This window comes from Ascaphus truei, chromosome 7 (genome assembly GCF_040206685.1).
Source record: "Ascaphus truei isolate aAscTru1 chromosome 7, aAscTru1.hap1, whole genome shotgun sequence".
Taxonomy (NCBI): domain Eukaryota; kingdom Metazoa; phylum Chordata; class Amphibia; order Anura; family Ascaphidae; genus Ascaphus; species Ascaphus truei.
The window spans coordinates 99,175,551-99,200,370 of NC_134489.1; the positions used below are offsets into that span (position 1 = coordinate 99,175,551).

Consider the following 24,820-nt stretch of genomic DNA (forward strand, 5'->3'; position numbering starts at 1 on the left):
TGGGGCAGGTACAGGGTGTACAGCAGCACTGAGGCCGGGTACAGGAGGCACAGAGGCAGTGTATGAGGGGCACAGAGCTCTGAGGCAGGGCATATTTCTCCAATGCAATTACAACACACATCACTGCGAAATGCTCAAAGAACTAGATTGTTAATCACTCGAGTCTAGGCGCAAAGATCACCTTTCCTGTCGTGCCTTCAAATTCTTTATGGGCAAGCTACCCAGCTACCTGAACAAGCTCCTCGCCCCTACCACATGCAGCACCTATCACCTGAGATCAGACTCCAAAAGACTGTTCATGGTCACAAGGCTCAACAAAGTATCCGGACGTTCCTCCTTCTCCTATCGTGCACCCCAAAACTGGAACAACCTACCAGAGACTCTCACATCCACCACCAGTTTAAGTTGTTTCAAATCTAAGGCTGTCTCACATTTTAACCTGGTCTGTAACTGTTACATACGCCCATAATATATATTTTCTTTAACTGTGCATGCAATGTCTTGTATATAATGTATACCCTGTTCACTTATGTAACTGTATTTGTAACCATGTATTATTTGTTTTACTCTGTGCCCAGGACATACTTGAAAACGAGAGGTAACTCTCAATGTATTACTTCCTGGTAATACATTTTATAAATAAATAAAGAAATAGGGCAGTGTATGGGGGGGGGGGGGGGGAAGGCAGGGTATAGGGGGCACAGCAGATGGTTTGACCCACTTCTCCCAGTAATTTGAGGCGCTGCGTTATTCGCTGGGATGTGCCTTGGCTGCTTTAATAACTCCTCACTTCCAGGCTCCCTACACTGTGCCAGCAGCAGCAGCAGCAGCAGCAGCAGCAGCACCGAGACAGGACGGGGGAGGGGAGGGGGGAGAGAGCTGCGCAGAGAGATCACTATGGGATAAAGTGCACAGAGGAACCGCAAACCGAAGGAGCGAGACAGCAGCAGCAGCCACCACCGGGGCGCAGTATGGATTTCATGACAGAAGAGGAGTCACAGCAGCAGCAGCCACCACCGGGGCGCAGTATGGATTTCATGACAGAAGAGGAGTCCCAGCAGCCGGTAAGGGAGGCAGATCCCAGCTCTGTATATTCCCTGCACACTGTTATATACAGATACAGAGCAGATACTATACGCAGTGACCCTGCAGACAGAGGCATGTATATAAGGGGCAGTTATATCGTCTCCCTGCCGTTACTGTATATGTGCTTTTACCCTGCATTGGTTTCGGTATAATTGTTACTGTAAAAGGTGTACAGCACAGTATACGCAGCGCTTTACAAAATTACATGTCAGACAAAAAGTACGAGCAGTGGGGACAAGACCGGCAGGTTAATGATAACATAAGGCAAAGGAAACCCCTGCCCTGCAGAGCTTACAATCTAAGTGGTATAATAGGAGACATACAGACACCGTAGGAGTAAAAGTGCATTTATTAACCGAGTGCAAATCAGGGAGGTCCAGTGCATCTGAAGTCACTAGTGTAAGGCCTGGGACATGGTGATATGAAGAGCGCTGGGCCGCGCTGACGCTCATGCTCTCCTGCTCAAGCAGGAGATTTTTCGTGGCCCTGCATGAGCGTCAGCGAGCGCGCTTGTGTGCCGGGTGGGAGGCGGGGCTAGGGCGCCACGTCACGGACTGCCATTGGCTTTTGGCAGTCACGTGACCGACCCTGCGCTTCTCTTAGCGGCAAAATTTTAACTTGCCTGTCTCCTGCATTTCCACACGCCTCCGCACGCCTGGGGAAGCGCCGTCTAAAGCCGCGCTGATAGGGATAATGTTTCCCCTCAGCGCGCCTCAGCGCGGTCTTTTTGACCATGTCCGAGGCCTTAGGTAGATCATTTAATGAGATGCTTTTAAGAGGTGAATTTTTAGCTGGGCTTTAAAAATGGAAAGAAAGAGAGGGTGCTTGATGAATATTAAGTGGCAGAGAGCCCCATAGGTAGGGAGAGATGAGTTAAAAAGGTTTTATACTTAGTAGGGCTGTAGAGGGGGTGCAAGAGATGAGTAGGGGTGTAAGAGGCGAGTAGGGGGTGTAAGAGGCGAGTAGGGGTGTAAGAGGTGAGTAGGGGTGTAAGAGGCGAGTATGGGTGTAAGAGGTGAGTAGGGGTGTAAGAGGCGAGTATGGGTGTAAGGCGAGTATGGGTGTAAGGCGAGTAGGGGTGTAAGGCGAGTAGGGGTGTAAGAGACGAGTAGGGGTGTAAGAGACGAGTAGGGGTGCAAGAGATGAGTAGGGGTGTAAGGCGAGTAGGGGTGCAAGAGATGAGTAGGGGTGTAAGAGGCGAGTAGGGGTGTAAGAGGCGAGTAGGGGTGTAAGAGACGAGTAGGGGTGTAAGAGACGAGTAGGGGTGTAAGAGACGAGTAGGGGTGTAAGGCGAGTAGGGGTGTAAGAGGCGAGTAGGGGTGTAAGGAGAGGTCAGAGTTGAGATATGTGGAGATACAGAGGAGTGAGAGCCTTAAAGGAAGGAAGGAGACTTTTGTAGTTTACATGGAGATTAATAGGACGTCCGCCAAGAGATTTGAGGAGGTTAGAATGAGATCCAATTCTAGAAGTGCAGGAGATGAGTCTATCAGCAGCATTTTGAAATGTAGAGAGGTGTGAGGCAGGGACGCCAGATAGAAGAATGTCGCAGTAATCGATATGGGAGAGAATGAGGGCATGCATGTAATTATTATTATTATTATTAGTGTTGCTTATTTGCATAGTGCCAACATATTCCACAGCGCAGTACAATGTGGGCTAAGGACAAGAACACAATATGAAATACATATATATATAAAAACAATAGGCAACATGGTAAATAACGGCCTCAGTCCTGACACATGTTTTACGTTTTAGCAACCGATCTTCTCAGGACCAGATATTCCCATGCAGGAGGCTCCAGGTAACGTCTACCCACTCCCTATAGAATTGTCCTTAATCCCCGCTGCACATACCTATGAATCCTCTATATGCGACACCTCACTCACCTGCATCTCCCAATTACCCCTATAGCCTACACAACACCTTCCTCTTTGATCACTGGTGCTCTTCCCCTATTTTAAGAATCCTTATGTTTAAATTATTAACCCTCCATTGTTGCCCCCTCTTCCTTGCGGGAGCGATTGCCTCTCTTCCCTGCATCATACCCCCTCTGCAAACACTCCTCCACTTATCTACTGCACTGTTCCTCCATTCCCCTTATCAGCGTCTGTACCCCCTCACCTCTCCCTCCCATACTGATTGGCTCTACCTGTTTATCAACGACCACCCCGAACATTAAGCAGAAGCAAATATGTGTGTTCTGCTTTTTTCCCCTCATCCAACAGGACATTAGGAGACCTCTTCAGTGGCGGATCTTTCCTTTAGGGGCCCACCCTCCACGAGCTGGAACGCTGTCCCGGCACTTATTTTAGCAGCCGGGACAGCATTTCCGGCATTTCTAAAGCCCCCCCCCCCTCTGCTCACTCCCTCCCTGGGCCTTTCCTGTGGTGTGGGGCCTTACCGGGCGGTGGCGGCCATGGTAGCCCATCCAGGTGGTCCTAACATGGAAGTTCGGCCCCACCGCAAGTCAGTCCCAACTTCCACAATCACTGCCTGGGTAGACTCCCTTCATCGTTGCCCCCGACTCGCTCCACCGGTGCCCCCGACTTGTTAACGGTGCTCCTGACTCGCTCCACCGGTGCCCCTGACTCGCTCCACCGGTGCCCCCAACTCACTTCACCAGTGCCCCCAACTCGTTTCACCGGTGCCCCCTGAATCATTCCACTGGTGCCCCTGACTCGCTCCACTGGTGCTGACTCGCTCCATCGCTGCCCCCAACTCGCTCCACCGGTGCCCCAACTCGCTTCACCAGTGCCCCCAACTCGCTTCACCGGTGCCCCCTGAATCATTCCACCAGTGCCCCCAACTCGCTTCACCAGTGCCCTCGAATCATTCCACTGGTGACCCTGACTCGCTCCACCGGTGCTGACTCGCTCCATCGCTGCCCCCGACTCGCTCCACCAGTGCCCCAGACTTGCTCCACTGGTGCCTAGTTCCGCCCCTGCCCCTCATAGTAGCTTTCACATACCTGATGCTGCCCTTGCTTGCAGTCTCCCACTCTTCACCACTCCTTGTGTGTCCTTCTGCAGCAGATTTAGGGGCAGATGCTGGGCTGTACATGGAGTTTATGATGAAGAGTCGTTGTTATGATGCCCTCCCCACCAGCTGTAAGCTGGTCGTGTTTGACATCTCCTTACAGGTGAGCACAGAGAGATAGAGAGGGCTGCTGCAAAAACACGGTTGCTGACACCCCAGACTATGAGGCCCTTCTTCTGCTGTGAAACCATCTCCCTGTGCCGGAGAAGATTTATGTCCCATTAATTTCTATGGAGCTAAACTATTCTCCGGCACTGGGAAGCAGCTTAACAACATATAGCATAGAAACTATAATGCAGGGCTCTTCAACTGGCGGCCCGTGGGCAAACTGTGGCCCGCACAGTGCCTTGATGTGACCCTTGGGCTCTCAGCTGCCCAAGACATTAGCAGGAGAAAAGTGCAATATTTCCCAGTAAAATGTACTTGTAAGAAAATGTAATGTAAATATATATGACACAGATGTTATACATGGTTGCAAAATCTTGACATATTATAATGTTCAAGGTTTTAAATTGATCTAAAATGACATTATAATAAGCTTGTGGCTCCTAAATGAAGCTGGAGCCACCTGTGCTGAAGCAGGGATATCCTGAAAACCTGACCTGTTGGTGGCTCTTGAGGACTGGAGTTGGCCACTCCCTGCTCTACAACGTATCTGACCCTGTTCCTTTTCCCCCACCCGTCTGCCTTGTCCTGTCCTGCTCTCCCTTACTCTCCCCGCGCAGATAAAAAAGGCGTTCTTGGCTTTAGTGGCTAATGGGGTGCGTGCGGCTGCACTCTGGGACAGCAAAAAGCACTGCTTTGTGGGTAAGTGTCCGTACGGGGCTGGAGCGTGAGCTCAGTGGTAAGAACATCACCTTTCAAGGGGCGGAACCCAGCACGGATGCTAGTGTCAGCTCTCCTTATATAACCGTGGGCAAGTGAATTTATCTCCCAGTGCCTCAGGTACAAAAAAATAGATTGCAAGACTTGTGCCTGCAAAATTCTGTGTACAGAACTGCGTACACTTGTCAGTTCAGTATTAGAGCTAATCCTATTATTATTGGCGCTGTTGCATGATATATATCACAGATATTAGTACAGCGATAGATACGGTCTGTGTGTGAGTAATGATTACAGAATCTCTCTCTGGATAAGAGAATAGAAATACTTCCAGCGCTGTCTGAGATAGGAGCAGTAAATATGGTTATGGTTATTATGCTGTGTATGTGTAGTATGCAGTAACGATGGTCACTACTGGATTTGCCCCTGGGTATTAGAATACATATAGGTGCAGTGCTGACACTTTATACAAGATACAGGCATACCCCGGTTTAAGGACACTCACTTTAAGTACACTCGCGAGTAACGACATATCGCCCAATAGGCAATCGGCATCTCACGCATGCGCCTCTCAGCACGTCCTGAACAGCAATACCGGCTCCCTACCTGTACCGAAGCTGTGCGCAAGCGGGGAGACTATAGAGCCTGTTACACATGCGTTATTTACATCAGTTATGCACGTATATGACGATTGCCGTACAGTACGTGCATCGATAAGTGGGAAAAAGGTAGTGCTTCACTTTAAGTACGTTTTCGTTTTACATACATGCTCCGGTCCCATTGCATACGTTAATGCGGGGTACGCCTGTGTTACATAGTTACATACATGCTCCGGTCCCATTGCATACGTTAATGCGGGGTACGCCTGTGTTACATAGTTACATACATGCTCCGGTCCCATTGCGTACGTTAATGCGGGGTACGCCTGTGTTACATAGTTACATACATGCTCCGGTCCCATTGCATACGTTAATGCGGGGTACGCCTGTGTTACATAGTTACATACATGCTCCGGTCCCATTGCGTACGTTAATGCGGGGTACGCCTGTGTTACATAGTTACATACATGCTCCGGTCCCATTGCATACGTTAATGCGGGGTACGCCTGTGTTACATAGTTACATACATGCTCCGGTCCCATTGCGTACGTTAATGCGGGGTACGCCTGTGTTACATAGTTACATACATGCTCCGGTCCCATTGCATACGTTAATGCGGGGTACGCCTGTGTTACATAGTTACATACATGCTCCGGTCCCATTGCATACGTTAATGCGGGGTACGCCTGTGTTACATAGTTACATACATGCTCCGGTCCCATTGCGTACGTTAATGCGGGGTACGCCTGTGTTACATAGTTACATACATGCTCCGGTCCCATTGCATACGTTAATGCGGGGTACGCCTGTGTTACATAGTTACATACATGCTCCGGTCCCATTGCATACGTTAATGCGGGGTACGCCTGTGTTACATAGTTACATACATGCTCCGGTCCCATTGCATACGTTAATGCGGGGTACGCCTGTGTTACATAGTTACATACATGCTCCGGTCCCATTGCATACGTTAATGCGGGGTGTGCCTGTACTACATTGTGAATATGTACAGACAGGATTGCCATACTCTGCGTCTGCTCTCTCTGCAGGTATGCTGACCATCACGGACTTCATTAACATCCTGCACAGATACTACAAGGCGCCGCTGGTACGTGCCGCAGATATATTTCATCTCATGGCCATTCCCATTTGCTTGTAGCAAGACTAATATTCCAAATATCCTAAAGTGCTCAGACTAGCAGATGAAACAGCCCAGTCAGTCATAGCAAGAACAGCGAGGCATGGTACAGTATAAAGTTACACATACTCCAGTAGTAACAAATGGGAGAGAGGGAGTAGGAGGTAGGATACCTTTTATTGGACCAACAAGTCGTTGACATGTTACAAGCTTTCCCACCTCTCGGGGTCACCCGATGAAGGACCCCGAGAGGGGGGAAAGATTGTAACATGTCAACGACTTGTTGGTCCAATAAAGGTATCGTACCCCCTACTCCCTCTCGCTCGTTTGTTACTACATGGAAGAGAGGAGCAAAACGGCGCCCCCCCTTCTTTATATACTACAGTAAGGAGGCGTCGATGTTCTACACCCGGCGTTCTGTATACATAACCTGTTCCTGCCTCTGACAATCCCTGGGTCCCTGCAGGCAGATCATTAATATTTATTTCTTTATCTGGTGAATAGGTTCAAATATATGAACTAGAAGAACATAAAATTGAAACGTGGCGAGGTAAAATGAATGTGTATGTGCACACGTTTCTGTTTGTATATGTACCGTATTGTAAAGTGTAAATGTGCACTTACGCTATAATATATATATACTGTATACAGTATAGGTCTACAATATACATCATTCATAAGTGTATATACTGTAGTACATAACAATAGATACATATGTATCTATATGCACTATTGCCATGGCATATTTCAGAACAATTTTATATTTGATTATTTATTTATACATTTTTTTACCAGGAAGTAATACATTGAGAGTTACCTCTCGTTTTCGAGTGTGTCCTAGGCACAGAGTTATGATAATAGATGGTTGAATTAAATGAACAGAGGTTATACATTCAATTTACAGATATTTAATGGACAGGTAGAGATAATATATGATTATGGGCGTTTGTAACAGTTACAGAAAAGGTTAAAATTGTGTTAGAAGAGGTAGGACAGGCCTGCAATTTGCTGTGTTAGGAGAGGAGGTAGGATAGGCCTGCAATGTGCTGTGTTAGAAGAGGTAGGATAGGCCTGCAATGTGCTGTGTTAGGAGAGGTAGGATAGGCCTGCAATGTGCTGTGTTAGGAGATGTAGGATAGGCCTGCAATGTGCTGTGTTAGGAGATGTAGGATAGGCCTGCAATGTGCTGTGTTAGAAGAGGTAGGATATGCCTGCAATGTGCTGTGTTAGAAGAGATAGGACAGGCCTGCAATGTGCTGTGTTAGAAGAGGTAGGACAGGCCTGCAATGTGCTATGTTAGAAGATGTAGGATAGGCCTGCAATGTGTTGTGTTAGGAGAGGTAGGATAGGCTTGCAATGTGTTGTGTTAGGAGAGGTAGGATAGGCTTGCAATGTGCTGCGTTAGAAGAGGTAGGATAGGCCTGCAATGTGCTGTGTTTGAAGAGGTAGGATAGGCCTGCAATGTGCTGTGTTAGGAGAGGTAGGATAGGCCTGCAATGTGCTGTGTTAAAAGAGGTAGGATAGGCCTGAAATGTGCTGTGTTAGGAGAGGTAGGATAGGCCTGCAATGTATTGTGTTAGGAGAGGTAGGATAGGCCTGCAATGTGCTGTGTTAGGAGAGGTAGGATAGGCCTGCAATGTGCTGTGTTAGAAGAGGTAGGATAGGCTGCAATGTGCTGTGTTAGGAGAGGTAGGACAGACCTGCAATGTGCTGTGTTAGAAGAGGTAGGATAGGCCTGCAATGTGCTGTGTTAGGAGAGGTAGGATATGCCTGCAATGTGCTGTGTTAGGAGAGGTAGGACAGACCTGCAATGTGCTGTGTTAGAAGAGGTAGGATAGGCCTGCAATGTGCTGTGTTGGGAGAGGTAGGAGAGGCCTGCAATGTGCTGTGTTAGAAGAGGTAGGATAGGCCTGCAATGTGCTGTGTTAGAAGAGGTAGGATAGGCCTGCAATGTGCTGTGTTAGGAGGGGTAGGATAGGCCTGCAATGTGCTGTGTTAGAAGAGGTAGGATAGGCCTGCAATGTGCTGTGTTAGAAGAGGTAGGATAGGCCTGCAATGTGCTGTGTTAGGAGAGGTAGGAGAGGCCTGCAATGTGCTGTGTTAGAAGAGGTAGGATAGGCCTGCAATGTGCTGTGTTAGAAGAGGTAGGATAGGCCTGCAATGTGCTGTGTTAGGAGAGGTAGGATAGGCCTGCAATGTGCTGTGTTAGGAGAGGTAGGATAGGCCTGCAATGTGCTGTGTTAGGAAACATTACCCAACCCAGTAACCAAGCAGCCGAACGGCAGCAAACATCTGACAGCCTTTGGGGAGACGCAGATGTAGGCTGAAGGCATTCTGAATAAATTCTGGGCTTTGAAATTTCTTTGTCTAGAGCAGTGGTTCTTAACCTTTTTGAACCTACGGACCCCTTCATCCTCAAGTATTTACCTACGGACCTCCACACTATGAAATAATATATTTTCATAAAAATGCGTTAAAAATGAGTGAAAACAAATATGAACCCAGGATAGGATACAGCGAGTGACAGAAATATGAGGCCTTTGTGGTTGCTAATAGTGGTTTGTGGTATTTATATATCGTCTGAGTTTTCATTTATTATTAATTTCTCCGGTTCAGTTTTAGGCAGTTTCAAAAATGATTTTTTTTTTTTTTTTACGGATCCCTCGGACCTGCTCCACGGACCCCCAGGGGGTCCATGGACCACAGGTTAAGAGACCCTGGTCTAGGGTCGTAAACATTGCAGGGGGTGGGGCTGACGAAACACATGGCAGCAAGCAATCTCAGATGTTAACCCTTAGCACGCTGGTTCTGTGCAGAGGGGGGCATTACGTTTTTGGAATCAGCGAGCCCCTCTAAAGCATGGCGCACATTGTATTTACACATACCTTGAAAAACAACAGTGATGTAAAAATGAGAAAGCAGGTGTTAAATAGCTAAGCGCTTTTACCTTTGTCACCTTGACGCTGCACTTATCACTGCGCAGATCATGTTTGTCCGTCTGTCTGTAAGTATGTTTTTGCGGGTCTGTGTGTGCACGTGTGGGTAATTGTTTGATCCTAGTCACAAAGTTGTGGATGTGAGTGAGACACTACACCAGGGGACACCCGTCCTCAAGGGCCACCAACAGGGCAGGTTTTAAAGATATCCCTGCTTCAGCACAGGTGGCTCAATCAGTCCTAGCTTCAGCACAGGTGGCTCAATCAGTCCCAGCTTTAGCACAGGTGGCTCAATCAGTGGCTCAGTCTTTGACTGAGCCTGTAATTGAGCCACCTGTGCTGAAGCAGGACTATTTAAAACCTGACCTGTTGGTGGCCCTTGAGGACTGGAGTTGGCCGCCCCTGACCTGCAGGGTATAGTGGAAGAGATGGTTTAGGCGATTTGCTTTATGTAACTATGTCCTTATCGCCTTCTAGAGGTTTACCTACAAAGCTCCTTCAAACCACTGGTCCATATCTCCCCGGAAGATAGGTAACAGAAGGATATCACATCAACTATTAACCCTTTCTCTGTAACAGGGGGCAGCAAAGCATGCTATGGCTACATATTCCTGGGGCCTGTAATGGGTTAAAAGGAATTTAAAGCAACTTTTGTTTTGGTTGGGGGGTGTATTTTTCTTATGGTACCTAAATCGGGGGGCTCCTCGGAGATGATCTGCGGTGCTCTGACCTCTGGGGACCCCCCAGCTCCAGAGAATCAGACAGTTTAGCCTCCATGTAGCAAAAGTTGCCCTTCAAGACAATATGGCCACCGGGGTCAGCCTTGCTCCGGCAGCCAATAGAAAACTGCCATGTCACCGAGAGGTCACGTTGCAGCTTTCCATTGGTGACACTGGGGCTGTATTGGTTGTGGCAAACACAGACACAGGAAACTAGAAATGTCTTGGGAACTGGGGGTGTCCCCGAAGGTAGGAGGACCACGGATCGGTTCTGGGGGATTCCTGGGCTCTGGTAAAAAACAAAAAATGGAATCTGCTGCTTTAAACCTTTAAGTGCCCCAGCCGGTTTGGCACATCGCGATCACGTGACCGCTCCTTGGAGTGATTACGATGTCGTCGCCTTTTCCGTTCCCTGCCAGCTCGGTAGCGTTCAACTCCGAGCGCGATCACATACTAGACAACGAGCTGGTGTTATTTCCTGCCCGTGTTATTTCCTGCCCGTGTTATTTCCTGCCCGTGTTATTTCCTGCCCGTGTTATTTCCTGCCCGTGTTATTTCCTGCCCGTGTTATTTCCTGCCCGTGTTATTTAATGCCCGTGTTATTTCCTGCCCGTGTTATTTCCTGCCCGTGTTATTTCCTGCCCGTGTTATTTCCTGCCCGTGTTATTTCCTGCCCGTGTTATTTAATGCCCGTGTTATTTCCTGCCCGTGTTATTTCCTGCCCGTGTTATTTCCTGCCCGTGTTATTTCCTGCCCGTGTTATTTCCTGCCCGTGTTATTTCCTGCCCGTGTTATTTCATGCCCGTGTTATTTCCTGCCCGTGTTATTTCATGCCCGTGTTATTTCCTGCCCGTGTTATATCCTGCCCGTGTTATTTCATGCCCGTGTTATTTCCTGCCCGTGTTATTTCCTGCCCGTGTTATTTCCTGTCCGTGTTATTTCCTGCCCGTGTTATTTCCTGCCCGTGTTATTTCCTGCCCGTGTTATTTCCTGCCCGTGTTATTTCCTGCCCCTGTTATTTCCTGCCCCTGTTATTTCCTGCCCCTGTTATTTCCTGCCCGTGTTATTTCCTGCCCGTGTTATTTCCTGCCCGTGTTATTTCCTGCACTTGTTACAATGGAATGTACCCATTCTGTCAGCCTCTTCCAGGCTGTGTATTCACTGATCAAGAATAAAATCCACCGTCTGCCAGTGATGGAGTCAACATCTGGAAATATTCTGCACATCCTGACGCACAAACGCCTGCTGAAATTCATTCACCTTTTTGTGAGTACTCAAGAAGACGACAATGTTCAGACACACAGACAACGTCTGTCAACCTACTGGAGACACTGATGCACACATGCAGACTTCAATACCTGCACCATGCTGTGAGCACACACATTAACAACACAGTATGGTGACACAACACAACGTCAACATACACTTAACACATGCGCAAGCTACTTCACCTTTTTGTCAGGGTCATTATGACCCAGCGCTATATCCATCCAACATCTGGGCAAATAGGGAAAAACTCTGGCGTATAAACCCAATTATCTCTAACGGATGCAGAGCCTACTGTGCAGAGGCGCCTAAGGATGAAGCGTTCAAAACAAGTACATCAAGTATGAAATACACATTTATTAAAATATACAATCAACAATAAAAATATCTAGGATAGTACTTGAGGTCCCTGAACCTTACATGAGCTGAATAATATATAGCAATATTATGATCTTATATACATCCTACTTAATATATGTCCATATATCCTTAATCCATAGTGACACGAGGCTAATGTTGTGTAGATAAGTAGGTAGGATCTTAAGACTCCAACAGGGGGTCCCTGAATAATTTAATTAGTTGGTCAAATAAAGCGCTTTATTACAATTCCGGAAACTGAAGCACACAGAGTGTCCTCACTGTCTCTGATTAGCGTTGGGTTCCTCCTAGTTGGTGTATACATACACAAAGTTGCGTCACTTTGAACTTTCAACAGGTAGGTATATACCCAAATCAATTTAAAAAGTGATACCGTAAAATATACTTCAACACCCTGTAGGTGCAATGCATAGGAAGATATACAGTATATGCACGTAGCTCACTGGATATTCTAGCATATCCAGCGAGCTATGTGCATATCTTCCTATATATTAAAAAATGTGTATTTCATACTTGATGTACTTGTTTTGAACGCTTCATCCTTAGGCGCCTCGGCTCCGCAGGCTATGTATTCATTAGGCATAATTGGGTTTATGCGCCAGAGTTTTTTCCTATTTGCCAATTTGTTTATAGGGGAATTCGGGATCCCCTACTACTCCGGCTGCAGAACACCAATTCTCTTCCAGGACCCGAAAATCTTTTTGTTAGAGGTACCCTTTACACAGATTATAATGTAATAATCACTTTTTATTAGTTGGTTATTTCACTTTAGCGCCCCCTAGCCTTCAGACCTGACATGTCTACCTACACCTGCAGGGAGACACCATCCCAAGCTTCATGCAGAGGACCATCCAGGAGCTGAGGATCGGGACCTTCCACAATCTGGCCATAGTCCACGACAGCTCTTCTGTCTATTGCGCTCTGGAAATCTTTGTAGACAGGAGGGTGTCCGCGCTCCCCGTCGTGAATGAGTCGGGTAAGTCCACCAGTGGCCTGCTGCCTTTTCTCAGCTCACTAGTGGTCCTAGGGAAGACACGGTGCCACAAACAGGAAGGGTTCTACGTGGATCTGATACTACAGGGTGGCACAGGGACAAAGAGACAGATTAGATGAATGACACGGAGAGAGGAGGATGCTATAAGCCAGGGGTCCCCAACTCCAGTCCTCAAGAATCCACAACAGGTCCGGTTTTAAGGATATCCCGGCTTCAGTGCAGGTGGCACAATCAAAATAACAGCCACATATTGAGCCAACCTGTGCTTAAGCGGGGAAGGCTTTAAAACCGGACCTGTTGGGGGTACTTGGGAAAGACTGCTATAAGTCATATATTCAACGGTCTAGGACGTTTGGTCGTGGCCATTCCACGGCGGGTCACCCCGCCACTGGGATCGGGTCACCCTGCCACTGGGATCGGGTCACCCCGCCACCGCCGGTCGCTTAGGGAAGTGCCTTACCCTAAGCCCCTACCCTACAACCCACTACCCATAACCTTTACCTTACAACCCCCTACCCTAAGCCCTTACCCTACAACCCCCTACCCTAATCCCCTACCCTAAATCCTTACCCTACAACCCCCCTACCCTAAACCCTTACCCTAAGCCCTTGCCCTACAACCCCCTACCCTAAGCCCCTACCCTAAATCCTTACCCTACAACCCCCCTACCCTAAACCCTTACCCTACAACCCCCCTACCCTAAACCCTTACCCTAAAACCCCTTACCCTAAGCCCTTACCCTACAACCCCCTACCCTAAGCCCCTACCCTAAATCCTTACCCTACAACCCCCTACCCTAAACCCTTACCCTAAAACCCCTTACCCTAAGCCCTTACCCTACAACCCCCTACCCTAAGCCCCTACCCTAAATCCTTACCCTACAACCCCCTACCCTAAGCCCCTACCCTAAACCCTTACGCTACAACCCCCTACCCTAACCGCTAAAACCCTTAAATTAACCCCCTGCCATAAACAGTAACAAAACTTACCTTATAAGTGGCCGGTAGCGGGGATTCCAGCGGGGGATCAGCTGCGGTGGCAGGGATTCCAGCGGGGGATCAGCTGTGGTGCCAGGGATTCCAGCGGGGGATCAGCTGCGGTGGCAGGGATTCCAGCGGGGGATCAGCTGTGGTGCCGGGGATTCCAGCGGGGGATCGGCTGTGGTGCCGGGGATTCCAGCGGGGGATCGGTGTGGTGCCGGGGATTCCAGCGGGGGATCAGCTGTGGTGCCGGGGATTCCAGCGGGGGATCAGCTGTGGTGCCGGGGATTCCAGCGGGGGATCGGCTGCGGTGCCAGGGATTCCAGCGGGGGATCAGCTGCGGTGCCAGGGATTCCAGCGGGGGATCGGCTGCGGTGCCAGGGATTCCAGCGGGGGATCAGCTGTGGTGCCAGGGATTCCAGCGGGAGATCGGGTGCGGTGGCGGGGATTCCAGCGGGGGATCAGCTGTGGTGCCAGGGATTCCAGCGGGGGATCGGCTGCGGTGCTGGGGATTCCAGCGGGGGATCGGCTGCGGTGCCGGGGATTCCAGCGGGAGATCGGGTGCGGTGGCGGGGATTCCAGCGGGAGATCGGGTGTGGTGCTGGGGATTCCAGCGGGGGATCGGGTGCGGTGGCGGGGATTCCAGCGGGGGATCGGGTGCGGTGGCGGGGATTCCAGCGGGGGATCGGGTGCGGTGGCGGGGATTCCAGCGGGAGATCGGGTGTGGTGCCAGGGATTCCAGCGGGAGATCGGGTGCGGTGGCGGGGATTCCAGCGGGAGATCGGGTGCGGTGGCGGGGATTCCAGCGGGAGATCGGGTGTGGTGCCAGGGATTCCAGCGGGAGATCGGGTGCGGTGCCGGGGATTCCAGCGGGGGATCGGGTGCGGTGGCGGGGATTCCAGCGGGAGATCGGGTGCGGTGGCGGGGATTCCAGCGGGGGATCAGCTGTGGTGCCAGGGATTCCAGCGGGGGATCGGGTGCGGTGCCGGGGATTCCAGCGGGAGATCGGGTGCGGTGGCGGGGATTCCAGCGGGAGATCGGGTGTGGTGCTGGGGATTCCAGCGGGGGATCGGGTGCGGTGGCGGGGATTCCAGCGGGGGATCGGGTGTGGTGGCGGGGATTCCAGCAGGGGATCGGGTGTGGTGGCAGGGATTCCAGCGGGGGATCGGGTGCGGTGCCGGGAATTCCAGCGGGGGATCGGGTGTGGTGGCAGGGATTCCAGCAGGGGATCGGGTGTGGTGGCAGGGATTCCAGCGGGGGATCGGGTGCGGTGGTGGGGATTCCAGCGGGGGATCGGGTGTGGTGGCAGGGATTCCAGCGGGGGATCAGCTGTGGTGGGGATTCCAGCAGGGGATCGGCTGTGGTGGCAGGGATTCCAGCGGGGGATCGGGTGCGGTGGTGGGGATTCCAGCGGGGGATTGGAGGGAATTCCAGCGGGGGATCGGGTGCGGTGGCAGGGATTCCAGCGGGGGATCGGGTGCGGTGGTGGGGATTCCAGCGGGGGATTGGAGGGAATTCCAGCGGGGGATCAGCTGTGGTGCCAGGGATTCCAGCGGGGGATCTGGTGCGGTGCCGGGGATTCCAGCGTGGGATCGGGTGCGATGCCGGGGATTCCAGCGGGGGATCGGGTGCGGTGCCGGGGATTCCAGCGGGGGATTGGGTGTGGTGGCGGGGATTCCAGCATTTTACCGGGCACCATTCTGCGTCTCCTACTGGAGGTTGATCTTGTGAGGTGTAACACAGAGACAGACTGGATCTGTGGCTCACCAAGACTTTCTATTCTATTCTGAGTGTATCAGTGACCAAAGTTACCTTTTGGACAAATAGTCCATACAGCAAAATGAAAGTGACTGGCCTCTCTGGGAGGGAAGGGGTTAATGAGGTGGCTAGCAGCAATACATTTAGGCACAGTTGCGTCCTTACTGACACTTTGTTGCTTGGCTATACTGTAGATCAGGAGTGGCCAACTCCAGTCCTCAAAGGCCACCAACAGGTCAGGTGTTCAGGATATCCCTGCTTCAGCACAGGTGGCTCAGTCTTTGACTGCACCACTGATTGAGCCACCTGTGCTGAAGCAGGGATATCCTGAACACCTTACCTGTTGGTAGCTCTTGAGGACTGGAGTTGGCCACCCCTTCTCTAGAGATACCCAGAACTGCATATAGTGCACTGTATGTCTAAACCTAAGGGAGAATGGAAGCAGCTTCAGGGCTTTTTTTAGTCCTATTCTGCCCCGTTGGTACCTGCTACCTTGAGTATGCACCTTTCCTAGTGTAGTAGCGCTATGATCTGACGCGGCTGTCTTTGTTATTGCAGGCCAGGTTGTAGGACTGTATTCCCGCTTTGATGTAATAGTAAGTATACTGTTCTGTAATAATGTAACTAGGATTACTGTGCTAATGTGTGCCAAATCTCTCGTGTTACCTCTAGGAATGCTGATCCAGCAAATGTCAAATCCAGGGTATTACCCGGAGGAATATCAGGCTCATGCAATCAAAATCCAGGCTCCTACCTCACTTTTAAATACTTTTGGGAGGTGTCAAATAATCTCTACTCTGCCAGAAGGGGTTGCCCTGCTGCGCCCTCTGGTGGTAGAGATCAGTATGCTTAGATGGATAAAGTCTAACCTCACATTTCCCTCTCTAGCACCTGGCAGCACAGAAACTGTATACCAATCTGGATATAAGTGTATGCGAGGCTCTGAGACGGCGCAATCTGTGTCTGGAGGGCGTCCTGATGTGTTACGCTTATGAGACCCTGCAGACTGTGATTGACCGAATAGTAAGAGAGCAGGTACTATACATACACATATACCGACCGTATATGGGATGGGAGTGTCCTTATGTTAACAATGTATTTATTCACTGAGAGCAGGCTTTAACACAAGCATTCATTCACTTAGTGCAGGCTCATATGACTTCATGAATTTACTCATTGCAGAATCTTAATCTGGTGCCTGCTCATCCATTACATTATCCATGCATTCATGCATTCATCCATCCATTCATCCATCCATTAATTCATCCATCCATTCATCCATCCATCCATTACATTATCCATCCATTACATTATCTATCCATCCATTACATTATCCATGCATTCGTCCATTCATCCATCCATTACATTATCTATCCATCCATTACATTATCCATGCATTCGTCCATTCATTCATCCATTCATTAATCCACCCGTCCATTAATTAATCCATCCATCCATCCATCCATCCATTACATTATCCATCCATTACATTATCTATACATTACATTATCCATCCATTCATTCATTCATCCATTACATCGTCTTTCTGTCCGTCCGTTTGTTCATTCATTCATTCATTCATTCATCCATCCATCCATTACATTATCCATACATTACATTATCCATCCATTCATTCATTCATTCATCCATTACATTATCCATCCATTACATTGTTTGTTCATTCATTCATTCATCCATCCATCCATTACATTATCCATCCATCCATTCATCCATTCATCCATTCATCCATTCATCCATTCATCCATTCATCCATTCATCCATCCATTACATTATCCATCCATTACATTATCCATGCATTCATCCATTCATTCATCCATCCATCCATTCATTAAGCCACCCATCCATTCATCCATCCATTACATTATCCATTCATTCATTCATTCATTCATCCATCCATTACATTATCCATCCATTCATCCAACCAACCAACCAACCATTTCATTCACCCATTACGTTATCCATCTATCCATCCATTCATTCATCCATCCATCCATTAATTAATCCATTCATCCATCCATTACATTATCCATCCATTCATCCAACCAACCAACCAACCAACCATTTCATTCACACATTACGTTCATCTATCCATTCATCCATCCATCCATTCATTCATCCATCCATCCATCCAATAGTTGGACTTACAATGTCTTGTTATCTTCTCTCCAGTATTATTATTATTTATTTATAACACGCCAACATACTCCGTAGCGCAGTACAATAAGGATGGAGGCCGAAAACAGTAAAATATCAAACATTAACACATATTGTTACAGAAGGTAAGTAGGGCCCTGTGCCAAGGAGCTTACACTCTATAAGGAAGGGTAACAAGAAACAAGGTGTAGGGGTTTATAATGCTATACCTTGTTTACTCATCTATACCTGCTTTTCTATCTTCCATTCTTTACTCTGTTTGTATCCTTCCTTTCTTGTATTCCCAACTGTTTATTTCGTGTTTTTTTTTTTTTATTAAAAAAAAGTATTAAAAAAGTTCTTTTAATTAACAAAATGTAAGTATAATATACAAAGGCAAAATGTGAAATGTATAGTGCAAACAAAACATCAAATAGTAAATAAGAAATGACACAATAAATTGCAAAATAAGTAAATTATATAATAATATAAGCTAGATGAACGGAAATAAATTAAATGAATAGGATAAGAAGCAGTTCGCACGAGTCATATATTGCTCTTATTATTTTATACATTAACACATTTGTATATACAGTGTAACCATATATAGCTACATTACATATGAACGCCTAAAGTCCCAACTTGTCCAAAACCGTAGCATCGGTGCCTCATGAACAGTAGTTGAAATACAAAAAACATTTGTACGGTATATAAGTGAATCTTAATAGTGAATCTTAACAGGTTTCTGAACCAACATGAATCTGAGCGGGTGAGGAGTCCTCAAGGGCCACCAACAGGTCAGGTTTTCAGGATATCCCTGCTTCCGCAGAGGTGGTGCAGTTGAAGACTGAGCCACTGATTGAGCCACATGTGCTGAAGCAGGGATATCCTGAAAACCTGACCTGTTGGTGGCCATTGAGGACTGGAGCTGCCCAACCCTGATCTATAGCATACAATTTATTCCCTAGAACGTCCTAAAAGTTTAATGCAGAGCTTGACCCTAATCCAATTCCCGTAGCCCCTAAATGGACTTTTAATTGTCACACCGGGTACCATTCCGTTCCAGAGGAGATTTTGCAGAGTATTTCCTTTACCTCTGGGTTATGGGTATCAATGGACTTCTCCCATTTTTCTCTAAAGCTTTCAGACAGTTTGTTTATATCTCCCACCCCCTACATTAGTCATTTCCATAGTCATATAATGGCACAAGTATCCGATTACCTGGGAGACAGGGGAGGCTTTTGAATCCAATCATTTATTTTATTCTCAACTGTTTATTTACCTTTTCCAACTCCCTTCTATCTCTCCTTCATTCTCCTCTCTCTTTATCTCTGTCTCTCTCTCACTGTCTTTTACTCTCTCTTGTCTCTCTCTCTGTGTTTCTTTCTCCCTGTCACTCTCTTTCTCTGTCTCTTGCTCTCTGCTTCTCTCTTTCTGTCTCTCTGTGTTTCTCTCTTGCTCTGTTCTCTCTCTCTGTCTCTGTTTCTCTCTCTGCCTCTTTGTTTCCCTCTCTCCTCTCTCTCTTCTCTCCTGCCTCTCCCTTGCTTCTCCCTTCTCCTTCCCCCTTGCAGGTTCACCGCTTGGTGTTGGTGGATGAAGAGAAACACCCCTGTGGTATTGTGTCCCTGTCGGACATCCTCCAGGCGCTGGTGTTAACCCCTGCAGGTATTGATGCCCTTAATTCCTAACCCAGCGAAGGCTCTTTTCTACCTTCACCCTGCACCTTCTTCTCTTCTGAGACACAGGTACGCACCCCATACAATTAAGTAGCAGCATACGTTGGTGTGAGAAATTGTCTGCACTGCTCATCTCTGCAATCAGCACCTGAGCACTTCTGCACTTCTAATCCCACGCTCTTTATCTCTGCATTTCTAATCCCACTCTCTTTATCTCTGCACTTCTAATCCCACACTCCTTATCTCTGCACTTCTAATCCCACGCTCTTTATCTCTGCACTTCTAATCCCACTCTCTTTATCTCTGCACTTCTAATCCCACACTCTTTATCTCTGCACTTCTAATCCCACACTCTTTATCTCTGCACTTCTAATCCCACACTCTTTATCTCTGCACTTCTAATCCCACACTCTTTATCTCTGCACTTCTAATCCCACACTCTTTATATCTGCACTTCTAATCCCACACTCTTTATCTCTGCACTTCTAATCCCACACTCCTTATCTCTGCATTTCTAATCCCACACTCCTTATCTCTGCATTTCTAATCCCACTCTCTTTATCTCTGCATTTCTAACCCCACTCTCTTTATCTCTGCATTTCTAATCCCACACTTTTTATCTCTGCACTTCTAATCCCACACTCCTTATCTCTGCACTTCTAATCCCACTCTCTTTATCTCTGCATTTCTAATCCCACTCTCTTTATCTCTGCATGTCTAATCCCAGACTCGTTATCTCTGCACTTCTAATCCCACTCTCTTTATCTCTGCATGTCTAATCCCAGACTCGTTATCTCTGCACTTCTAATCCCACACTCCTTATCTCTGCACTTCTAATCCTGCACTCCTTATCTCTGCATTTCTAATCCCACTCTCTTTATCTCTGCATTTCTAATCCCACTCTCTTTATCTCTGCATTTCTAATCCCACTCTCTTTATCTCTGCATTTCTAATCCCACACTCTTTATCTCTGCACTTCTAATCCCACACCCTTTATCTCTGCACTTCTAATCCCACACTCTTTAGCTCTGCACTTCTAATCCCACACTCTTTATCTCTGCACTTCTAATCCTGCACTCTTTATCTCTGCATTTCTAATCCCACTCTCTTTATCTCTGCATGTCTAATCCCAGACTCGTTATCTCTGCACTTCTAATCCCACACTCCTTATCTCTGCACTTCTAATCCCGCACTCCTTATCTCTGCACTTCTAATCCCGCACTCTTTATCTCTGCATTTCTAATCCCGCACTCCTTATCTCTGCACTTCTAATCCCGCACTCCTTATCTCTGCACTTCTAATACCGCACTCCTTATATCTGCACTTCTAATCCTGCATGGCAACACTGTTCCTTTTAGCACTGCATTGTAACTCCACTTCTCTTTGCACTGCATTGCACAGCTATGCTCTCCTTGCACTACGCAGATCCAGCGTATGTCTCACACTTTATCGATGGTTCTCTTGGCCCGATTTACTAAATGGTGCTAAGTGAACGATGCCTAAATCAGCTTAATGCTTAGCACTGCTTAGTAAATCTGAGTGTATGTACAGTCAGTATATGTGTACGTATCGTCTTGTCTGCTGCTTTGTTACTGCAGGTATAGACGGTAATACCTTGTGATGGACACACTAAAGCACAGAGAGTACAGACAACTGCAGCCACGCGCTTTAATCACAGCACATTTTGCGGACCGGACACAGAGCGACCTCCTGCAAACTTCCCCTCCCAGGAACGTGATACTGAACGGTTTCAGTGCTTCAGCCCGCCAGCGAGTCCTGGAAGAATGACAAAGACATCACTTCAAGCCACGGGTGGCCTGAGGGGGAGTACCAGAGCTCTGGGGCGTGGCGTGGAAGGGAAAGGACTTTTTATTTGAGTGATGGACGCAGAGACGAGCCCTGTTTGTAACTACGATGCTGCTCTCTCCGTGGCTGTCAGTGGCCCCGTAGCCCTGGTCAATGTGAATAAGTTGACTACGTTAAAGCCGCAGCTGCCCAGCTGCTCCTGGATGACCCATTGACCTGAGGAAATGTACTGCAGCTTCCTCTGGGACGAGAGAGTCTTCTGGCCCGCCAGACGCTGGCCACCAACAGGAGGAAGCGTGATGATGGACAGTAGTTAGTTTCTGGTTACTAAATGGATATGTATGTGGCTTACTGATAGTGGCACTGTGATATCACCATAGAACTAGTATGACATTAGCAGGAGCAGAGAGTCCACAGGCCACGTGTGGCCCACGGGCCGTCCGTTGGAGAACACTGGTGTATATGATCATGAAGCTCTAACTCAGGGGCGGCCAACTCCAGTCTTCAAGGACCACCAACATGTCAGGTTTTAAGGATATCTCTGCTTCAGCACAGGTGGCTCAACCAGTCCCTGCTTCAGCACAGGTGGCTCAGTCTTTGACTGGGCCACTGATTGAGCCACCTGCGCTGAAGCAGAGATATCCTTAAAACCTGTCCTATTGGTGGCCCTTGAGGTGGGGTGACCATATTTTGCGCATGCGCTAACGGCGACGATAATAACCAGGACAGTGGCCCAAAAAGTCGGGACAAAGGCCTAAAACTGAAAACCCGGATGCCTGGTCACTCTACCCAGAGGACTGGAGTCGGCCACTCCTGCTTTAAATGGTCTGCCTCTCATTGCACACCCAGACGGGCGTCTCCTGGAGATGGTACTCGGGCTGCAGTCCCTCTGCTTAGACTGTGCTATTGTATTTACTCTCTCCCGACCTACTGTATGTGCACCTCCCCATTATTTTGGGGGCTATTTGTGTTGAAATTTGTTTACATAAACTGTCATTTTGAGCGGATCTTCTTCTGTTGTTCGCGTGGTTACTAGTTAGTAGTTAGTTAGTAGTTTAGTAACTACTGGTTACTAAAAGAGTATTGGACAATAATGACTAATGTACAGATATATGCTGTTTGCTTTGCTTATATCAACTGCATATATGTATAACTGGTGGGCATCTCCAGTCCTCAAGAGCCACCAACAGGTCAGGTTTTCAGGATATCCCTGCTTCAGCACAGGGGGCTCAATCAGTGGCGCCGTCAACTGTGCTGAAGCAGGGATATCCTGAGAACCTAACCTGTTGGTGGCACTGGCTCTTGAGGACTGGAGTTGGCCACTCCTGCTCCAGAATAAGTTTATTGAAAGCAACAATGAAGCAGAAGAGGAGCCAGCCTGTCACTGACCCTGACGCGCCAAAGTGTGGAGATCAAACCCCTTTCACTGTCATCGTGGCACCAACATGGTTATTGTTTCATGAGTCAGTGTAACTGTCCAATGTTCTGTCCACTCTCACACTCACTGGCCAAACCTTACAACAGCCCTAAGCGTGTTTATTTTAGGGGATCGGGCTCCCTGTGCTGTATTTCACAGGTAACCTGTACAGCAGATAAAAAACCTCACGTGCGAGCACACTTCCACGTGCGAGCACACTTCCACGTGCGAGCACACTTCCACGTGTCAGACAAGTCCTCAAACGTGCCGTTCCCCATTATCTCTTAGCATACAATGCTTCCACTGCAGCCAGGGATTCTGGGTAATGACAGGCAAATGAGCACGGTGTGTCTACATACAGTGGAAGCATTATATGTAGAGATGCCAGGTGGCTTCTCCAAAAATACTGGACACAATGGTAAAAGGTGCGACGCGCTGGAGATACACACACACACACACACACGCTCGAGACACACACCTCTTTCTCTGCTCCATGCTGTTTCCTTCTCCTTGTCCCCACCCTCAGGCTCCTGACACCTCCTTCTGATTGTCTGCTGCTGGGTAATGCAGCCAATCAGGATGGAGGAACCTGCCCAGCCCCCTAGTAACTGCCCTGCTCGGGGAAATCCCGCGGCCCCCCAAGCCGGTCAGGTCACTATGTTCTGAGAGGTAAAACCGGACACATACATGTCTAGCATTACCTCTCATTTTTTTTACTGGACAGTGTCCAAATACAGGACAGTCCGGTTCAATACTGGGCACCTGGCAACCCTAATGTGCTAAGATAAGATAATGGGGAAAGGCAGGGCTGCAGCCCTGTCTGAGACGGGTAAATGTGGGATTTCTGTTTACTGTACGGTGGAGGGTTTTGGTCACTTTTTTACTGATATGTAACCTGTGTGCGCTAAAAGAACAGCAATGGTGTTAAGTTACATTGTGATGTAACATTGTTATATCACTGACATGAGTTCAACTGCAACATTCCAAAGCCAGCCACCCCTGCTGCAATGTCCTCCTCATGTGTGGAATGCTCTCTCTCTGTCCCCTCTCTCTCAGGGGCTATTCATTAAACTGCCCTAGTGCTGGTTGTGGCACTGACATTCAAGTCAATGGGAGTTTCCAGGCAATAGAGCCTGATCGGCACCATCGCAGTTTAACGAAGAACCCCTTCTGTCTTGGACTCTTTCCCAGAACATTACAACAACAAAAAAGACGTGCACTCAATTTCTCTGAGGCTCCTGCTGAAATATTTTCCCGGCGACCACTGATTGTCCTGCAAAGCATGAAAGTCATTGGTGGAAGCGATCTGGACCTCCAGAGGGGCCCACAATGCATTGCAGAGCACTGGCACTTAAGTGGTTAAAATGCTTTCTCAGGGCTCAGATACAGCTGCACTGTGGAGTTGATATGTTGATATGATACTGCACTGCATGCTTGAACAGCATGATATTGTAGCACAGGGGTGGCCAACGCCATTCCTCAAGGGCCACCAACAGGTCAGGTTTTCAGGATATCCCTGCTTCAGTACAGCTGGCCTAATCAGTGGCTCAGTCTCTGACTGAGCCACCTGTGCTGAAGCAGGGACTGATTGAGCCACTTGTGCTGAAGCAGAGACTGAGCCACCTGTGCTTAAGCAGGGATATTCATAAAACCTGACCTGTTGGTTGTCCTTGAGGACTGGAGTCAGCCATACCTGTTTTGGTATATTTCTGCTAAAATAACAAGGGAGGAGTTTAGTAAATATGGACCTAAATGTCATTAATTTCTGTGCTTATTCTACTGGTATTTGGAGCTGGTAATTGGACTTTAGAGGCAGACATTAGGAGCCACAGATGTAATTCTCAGAGAAGCTTCCATAATCTTTTATGGTGTTATCTACAGAGAAGAAGCTTTGGTTTATAATGTTGGAATTACTAAGACATATTGTACTTAGTATTGTTTTATGCTGCAGCATGTTCATTTTCCCATGGGAATATCCTGGGTATTCAGGACAGGTTTTAACCCCCCCCCCCCCCCCCCATAACCAAGCTCCTAACTCAGGCACGCTCCCAGCAC

General features: G+C 48.1%; 1 protein-coding gene across 3 annotated transcripts; it reads left to right on the top strand.

The window, feature by feature from the left end:
* The first annotated feature begins 744 nt into the window (after positions 1 to 744).
* On the top strand, positions 745 to 22,356 carry PRKAG3 (protein kinase AMP-activated non-catalytic subunit gamma 3). Of its 3 annotated transcripts, none has more exons than XR_012802735.1 (13): positions 745 to 1,064; positions 2,842 to 2,887; positions 4,119 to 4,225; positions 4,848 to 4,929; positions 6,593 to 6,651; positions 7,186 to 7,231; positions 10,095 to 10,149; positions 11,476 to 11,602; positions 12,797 to 12,956; positions 16,271 to 16,308; positions 16,601 to 16,747; positions 19,438 to 19,611; positions 21,141 to 22,356. XR_012802735.1 is itself a non-coding variant. In XM_075609630.1 (13 exons), exons 1-13 carry the CDS (start codon positions 972 to 974, stop codon positions 21,161 to 21,163), a joined length of 1,080 nt encoding a protein of 359 aa, XP_075465745.1. In that variant the 5' UTR covers positions 749 to 971; the 3' UTR covers positions 21,164 to 22,356. The 3 variants fall into 3 exon arrangements, 1 of the variants encoding a protein (XP_075465745.1); XM_075609630.1 differs by having other exon boundaries at positions 749 to 1,064; positions 4,116 to 4,225; positions 19,438 to 19,531; XR_012802734.1 differs by having other exon boundaries at positions 751 to 1,064; positions 4,116 to 4,225.
* Positions 22,357 to 24,820: the final 2,464 nt, after the last annotated feature.

What these genes read in the sequence shown, in the direction of transcription:
- PRKAG3 (XM_075609630.1), top strand. Translation starts at nt 972, where the DNA reads ATGGATTTCATGACAGAAGAGGAGTCACAGCAGCAGCAGCCACCACCG. An exon ending in TCCCATGCAGGAGGCTCCAG is followed by an intron (nt 2,888 to 4,115) that starts GTAACGTCTACC and finishes GTCCTTCTGCAG; the next exon opens with CAGATTTAGGGGCAGATGCT. An exon ending in TGTTTGACATCTCCTTACAG is followed by an intron (nt 4,226 to 4,847) that starts GTGAGCACAGAG and finishes CTCCCCGCGCAG; the next exon opens with ATAAAAAAGGCGTTCTTGGC.